This window comes from Tympanuchus pallidicinctus, unplaced genomic scaffold (assembly GCF_026119805.1).
Source record: "Tympanuchus pallidicinctus isolate F22 unplaced genomic scaffold, pur_lepc_1.0 scaffold15, whole genome shotgun sequence".
NCBI lineage: Eukaryota > Metazoa > Chordata > Aves > Galliformes > Phasianidae > Tympanuchus > Tympanuchus pallidicinctus.
Genome location: NW_026294669.1, coordinates 26,175,708 through 26,182,369, shown reverse-complemented (window position 1 = coordinate 26,182,369; position 6,662 = coordinate 26,175,708). Strand labels below are relative to the sequence as shown.

The window sequence follows — 6,662 nt, the reverse complement described above, 5'->3', positions numbered from 1 at the left end:
AAATCAGCAGTACCTTTAAGGAAGGTAAGGGCTCACACACCTGTTTTGACATGGACTGCTCTCACAGAACTTAAGGAAGCCCACAGCAGCACACTCAGGGGCCTACTTCACTCGGAGGACTCCTTGGTCACAGGAGCAAATTTGGAGGCAAATGCTGCCCCATTTTTCCTCAGAATTTTTTAGCCCATTATTTTCAAGCAAGGCCGCAAAGAACACAAAGCGTGTACTGCCAGCCCAGCCTCACTTAGCAAACACAGGACGAGGCCGAGGGGCCGTGAGCAGGGCATGTCAGCAAATACTCCCTTCAGAGCCCTGCTGACAGGCACCGGCGCGCAGAGGCATGGTGAAGAAGAACGCAGGCGTTCCCACCAACCCGGCCCTGCGCCGCCGCGCAGCCGCCCCTCGCTTCCCTTCCCGCTCTTTTTCAAAGTTCGTGACGTCACCGCTGAGGCGCGGCCGTTACAGGCGCACGTGCACCGCCCTTTGAGGGCTCCCTCAGGGGGCGGTGGCTCCGATGGGCGGGCCGTGGGGGTGGCGCGCAGGCGCGCTGTGGGCTGGGCTGCGGGCGACGGTCGGCGGCCTGATGAGCGGGCGCTGCCGGGCGGGTGCAGCTTCGCTGCTGCGGGGGCTGATCGGCCCCGCTGCCCTCGGCCTGGGCGGGAGCATGAGCCTTTGCGGGACGCCGGCCGCCTGCGCCGCGGGGCCCGCGAGCGGCGGCGGCGGCGGCGGCGGTGGCGGCGGCTTCTCCTCGGCGCGGCTGAGCCCGCCGTGGCTGCGGCTGCCGGAGGTGACGGGCGCGGAGCCGCAGCGGGCCAACGAGCTGCTGCTGCTGCTGCCCCCGGCCCCGCGCGGCCCGGCGCCGCCTCAGCATCACGTCGTGTACTTCCCGGGGGACGTGCAGGTACGGGGCGGGGTGCGGGGCCGGGAGCTGGGAGTCCGCGGCGGGAATCCCGCGGCTGAGGGAGCCGGCTCTGCCGGCCGCGTAGAGCTGAGGGGAAGCGTCTGTAAACGGCGCTCGGGGCGACGCTGCTGGCGGCTGCGTCTGGGGCTGTGTAAAGCGTGCCTTCGCAGAGGTGAGGGAATTGGAAAAGCGAGAGCTTTCCTGAGCAGATCTGTGGTTAGCAGGGAGACCCGGGTGTTTCCTAGGTATTAAAGACCGTGCCTGTAAGGGGGCACGTGTTGTCCCTAAGGTGACAGACGTCGGAGGGGCGCCGCAGTGTACGCAGCAGTCACCGGTAGCACGTAATTTCCATTTCAAGGGTCAGAAAACCCTTTGGGCTGCCGCTGCTGCTTGCGCCTTGTCCAGAGCTTGTGTTGTCCTCAGTACGTGTAACTGATCCGTGTTCTCTAATGCTGGGGATTCAGGGTGAGGATCATGCATGAGAAAACCGATTCTTGAAGATTCAAGTCTATTGTTTGCATGTAGTAGGACGAACAGTATTTCTGCAAGTGGAGTAAATACATTATAATTATGTGTTTTGGAGCACTTTTCCTGTAAATAAAGTTTAAAGGAGCTGAGCTTGTTTAGCTTGGAAATAAGAAGTCTCCAGGGACAACTCACTGTGACCTTCCAGTAGTCAAAGGGAGCTTACAAGCAGGAGGGGGATTGACTTTTTACATGGTCTGATAGTGATAAGGCAAGGGGGAATGGCTTTAAACTGAAAGATGAGAGATTTAGGTTAGATTTAAGGAAGAAATCTTGATTCAGAGAGTAGTGAGGTGCTGGCATGGGCTGCCCAGGAAAGCTGTGGATGTCCCGTCTTTGCAGGCAGCCTCTGGTTGGATGGGGCCTTGGGCAGACTGATCTAGTGGCTGTCAACCCTGCCCTGGCAGGGGGTTCGATCTAGATGGGCTTTTAAGTTCCTTCCGACGTTAGCAATTCTGCTTCCGTGTCATACTAAAATGAGTAATACTTTAGTCTTCTTTTGGAGTAATATTACAGAAATGATGTGTACTTCAAGATACTTACCTTTATTATGTCGATTTTGGGGATGTAAAAATGTGTGGTAAAAATATTGAAGTAGAAGAAGTAAATTTAAATGTAGCAGTTTCTGTAGCATGTTTCTTGTTCTCAGAGCCTAGCAAGAAAGCATCTTTGTACTGCAAAACAGTTCCCTTGGTCATGATCCCTTCTTGTGAATATACTAGATGGAGCTGAGCTGTTTTTTCAATGTAGTAATGCGTCTTTTCTATTTTTAATTTTTCAGAACTATTATGACATCATGTCTTGCCACCCAGAAAACTTTCAGTGGGAGCACTGGAGTTTCGAAAATGTTGCTACCATACTTGCTCACCGATTCCCTGATAGTTTTATTTGGGTCGTAAAGTGTTCTCGAATGCACTTGCACAAATTCAGTTGTTATGACAACTTTGTGGCTAGCAACATGTTTGGAGCACCAGAGCACAGCACCGACTTTGGAGCTTTCAAGCATCTCCACGCGTTGCTAGTTAATGCATTCAGACTCTCTCAGAATATTCTGCAGTCCCAGACAACCGCGCACGGTTTCAGCAAGGATGCAAAAGTATCTGCTCGTAAATCAGAGCCGCAGTCTGTTCCTACAGCAAATGGCTGCTCATCCACAGAAAGAGAGAAAGATTGTGAATGCTCTAATAATTCCGCCATGAACTTCATTATACCATCTGCTGTAGGTGCAGTGTCGTTTACTTTGATCGGCTTCAGTAAAGGTTGTGTGGTTTTGAACCAGCTGCTTTACGAGCTGAAAGAAGCTAAGAAAGACAAGAATACCAATGCCTTCCTAAAAAACATAAAAGCCATTTACTGGTTGGATGGTGGTCACTCGGGAGGAAGCAACACTTGGGTTACTTATCCTGAAGTGCTGAAAGAGCTTGCACAGACAGGAATTGAAGTTCATTCTCACGTTACACCATATCAAGTGTTTGACACAATGAGGTCATGGATTGGGAGAGAGCATGAGAAATTTGTACAGATACTTGAAGAATTTGGTGTGGAAATAAATGATCAACTACATTTTGCTGACGAAGTTCCCTCCTTAGATAACCATTTCAGAGTTCATGAAGTATTTTGAGACTGTCTAAATAGTATATTCATTGCAAAAGCACTTTTGATGTGGTAAATCCTGTTATCTAGGTTTAAAGCTTTGAGCAGATGCTTTCTGAAGAGAATACTAAATCAGGCCTGAGTTACTAATAGCTGTCATATACCATTTCAAGTAGCTTCAAAAGGAGGACATCTGCAAGACGTCATCATTTGATACCTGAAAAGAAAAAATGCTATGAAGAGTTATTCTATAAATGTTTTCTGTTGTGTGAGCATTTATTGTTAAATTATTGACAGAATTTTTAGTCCTGGATGTCTACAGTCATATGCTGCCTTCAAGGGGAATTTTAAGTACTTGAGACTTTCATGTGTCTGGATGGGTCAACTTAGTAGCTTCCAGGACTAAAAACTTTGGTCTCTGTCCATTATTTTCTTTATTTTTTTGGTGTAAGATAATGATTGTTAGAGCAATCTCAGCTCTCTGTTTTGTTGGAAATTGTTTTCTTTAGTTATCTAAATCTTCCAGTTTTATAGTGTTTCTCCTAATTGAAAAGAAATCACGAGTATTTACCTTTGGAACAATAGTGCCAATCTGTTTTTCTTCTTTGTGAGCGCCTTGCCTTTTCTGTGGCTACAAAGTTTCCTTAACTCATTGCACAGCATCTGCTTGTGAATAGCCATTTCGCCTGGGAGCTTGAAGATTTAGACCTAGCTGTGTTGAGTGACCAAGAATGTTTGTAAGGGTGTAGTTTATTGCTGTTTAAACGTACCTTGCTATTGTTTTGATTGACTTCTGTAAGGACCAGCAGTCATATCTGCATTTTCAGCTCAAGGGGTATCCTTAGCCCTTCTGATCTGGGACTGGTGGAAGTTTTTGTTACAAACTGCAGCATTAGCGTTCATCTAAATCAAGCTGTAAGTACGTAATGTATGAGAAGTTGTGTTAAAAATTTTAGGCTGTTGCCTGTAGCTATTTTGTAGTTCTTCTGTTTGTAGAACTGTTCTCTCCTTTCCATGTATTGCAGCAGCTGCTTGTAGAGCCACCCAAAAATCTATATTCAAAGCTCAATGTTCTACACATCTAGAAATTAAAAATGAAAAACAAACAAACCCAACACCCAATTCTAACTAAAAACAAAGCCGGACAAATCTTGCTCTTGCCTTGAGCCTGAGTATTTTTCAACATGAAAGATGGAAGTAATGCAGGATTTTTTCAGTTGTAAACAACTTTTTCTATTTATCTACAAATAAATGTTTGTGAATCCTTAAAGACAATTGCAGCTTTTACTGATGAACCTTGACATAAAATGGCTTTGGATTTCTTGAAGGGTAGAAATATAAAAGCAAGTTAGTGAAAATTGTAGAGACAAATTCAGTTCTGAAAAATATTTTTTTATTCAACATTGCTCCCATATCCTTCCCCCTTATTTCTTGCTTCTTGTTACTCTTAAGCTGTGGAAGGAAAGACCCGGGTCGTCTTTCCTCTACTGGGATATTTTGAATATGCAGGTTTCACTGGAGACGTATTCTGACATCTCTTGCAATGTTGATGCACATATTAATGACCACTGAAGAATGAGAAAACATTGTTGAATTCAGAAAACTTTTTTAAAAACTCAAAATATCAAGAGCAAGAAAGAATTGTGCATACTTTACACTCATGGAAAGGAGCTGTCAGTAATTATGAGGCCATGTGTACCACTTTGATCAAAACTAGAAATAAGCTATTTTAATTGCTGAAGAAAAGAGCAACATGTAAACCAATTAACGTAAAGGAATCTGACAACTAGTTGTATCTATGTTTGGTTTTCTTGGAGATTTTGTTCAACTCTATTTATTACCATTTTAGTGAGATTCTAAATACTTACCTGTTGTGAAGAAGAACTGTTTTGGTCCTTTCAATGACCCTTGCATCATATGTTAGGACTCTTTTCTCTAAAGGAAATGTGGACCACCTTAAAAATGGTTTTAATGGCCTCCACATGCCTGCAGAGTGCTTGAAATATCTTTTAAATTGAAATAAACAAACGTATCACTGACCTTGTTCCCTGTCAGTTCAGCTTATCTGCCAAATTAACCAGACTAGTTTAGATATGGTGAGACTTGCCCTACCCAGTAGCAGTGCAGATCACAGACCCATTTGTAGACAATTCGGTGCCAGCCAAAACAGCGGGAGAGGGTTGGTACAAGCTTTTGAAAACAGCTATTAAAATATTGGCATCATCTTCAGAAGTTCCTGAGCAGTTGTCCTTTTGGTGGAGGTGGCTTACAATAATTTGGTAAGCAAAATCAGCTCAAGCATTGCTGTATTAGTTTGGAAAATAAGCACTTTGTTGTAAAGCTAACCTTACTGTTATGTAAGTGTATGACTTCATGTTGTGGAGGGAAAACTGCCTGCTTTCTTCATTCTCTAATAGTTGTAATGCTCTGTTGGATGTGCCTCATTTATTACAATGCATGCTAAAAATGATATGCAAAGAATGTAGAAAATAAACTATTTATAATGGGTGAAAACACTTCAATGTGAGTGTAAAATGATTAAAGCTGTTGAGTTCTGTGCATTATGCTTTGCCAGGTGTTTGTGGTGACCTAGTTTAAAAAGTGATTTGTTTCAAAGCACCTTTTTTTTTCTTTTCAGAGCAGGCTTTGCATTAGCATAGTTGGCATCCATAATTCTAAAAGAGCTTCCTGGAAACTTGCATATGTAGGAAAGCTGTTGTGAAGTACCCAAGGGCTGAACATTTGTATGTTAGGATGAAATGGGTCATAGTATGTGTGTGCTTGTTTCTCAAGGTTAACTGTAAAGGCAGTTTTTTAATATGCTTGGATGTAAATGCCTAAAGTTGAGTGGTTTTCATGCTTGCTTGCACTTACATGTCTGAGTGGGGTAAGGAACGTTACACCGTCCTTAGTCAACTAGGTATGTAATAGCTGGCATTCTTCATATTACTTGCTTGTTTTTGGGCAGTAGGAAAGATGTTCTTCAGATTTTGAGGAATGCTAATACGTTTTAAGTCACAGCTGTTAAAAATCCCTTTAAGACAGTGCTCAGTTCTGTGAGATTGTCCAGATTACACATAACATAAATGATTCTACTTTGAGTGCGTCTTACATACTAGAAACTTAGCTAACTTTTTTCCTACCAAAGGCTAAGGGGTGATGTAGTCGCATTTCTATAGATGCTTCTGTAATGAATTGGACCCCAAAGTCTGAAAGGTGATTGAGGGTCCAAGACTTAAAATGTTACTGAAATCTTTTGTTCTCCCGGTGTTAACATCTTTCTGACTCCTAGTGTAAGTTAGCACTAGCACTTTATAGTAAGCTGTTCTAGCTTGCTAAATTCACATTAATTGCTGATACAGAGATAACTAATAGGAGTGACATGTATTTAAATAGTCATAGAAGTTACTGCAAAGTCACTTCAGAAATTAGAGTGTTTTATGTGGATATTTGTGGATAAATTGATTGCATCTGATCATGCACTTAAGCTTTCCCAGAAGAGTCTTTTGGAGCTATTTGAAGAAAGAAAGTCACTTTTTCCCCCCCTCCCTCTTACGGCGCTTGTAACAGTGTTGTCCTTTCTCTAAGTGACAGTTTGCTGTCTGTGTGGACAGTTTGCTATCCGTGGTGTTTATCCTGTCTT

The 6,662-nt window shown here is 43.7% G+C and overlaps 1 protein-coding gene across 1 annotated transcript; it reads left to right on the top strand.

Annotated features, from left to right (window-relative positions):
* Positions 1–544: 544 nt before the first annotated feature.
* CUNH2orf69 (chromosome unknown C2orf69 homolog) lies at positions 545–5,535 on the top strand. Its single transcript, XM_052676403.1, has 2 exons — positions 545–901; positions 2,208–5,535. Exons 1-2 carry the CDS (start codon positions 584–586, stop codon positions 3,045–3,047), a joined length of 1,158 nt encoding a protein of 385 aa, XP_052532363.1. The 5' UTR covers positions 545–583; the 3' UTR covers positions 3,048–5,535.
* Positions 5,536–6,662: the final 1,127 nt, after the last annotated feature.

Bases quoted from the DNA above. Each gene is read 5' to 3' on its own strand.
- CUNH2orf69 (XM_052676403.1), top strand. From the start codon at position 584: ATGAGCGGGCGCTGCCGGGCGGGTGCAGCTTCGCTGCTGCGGGGGCTG. The intron at 902-2,207 runs GTACGGGGCGGG...TTAATTTTTCAG, and splicing joins ACTTCCCGGGGGACGTGCAG to AACTATTATGACATCATGTC.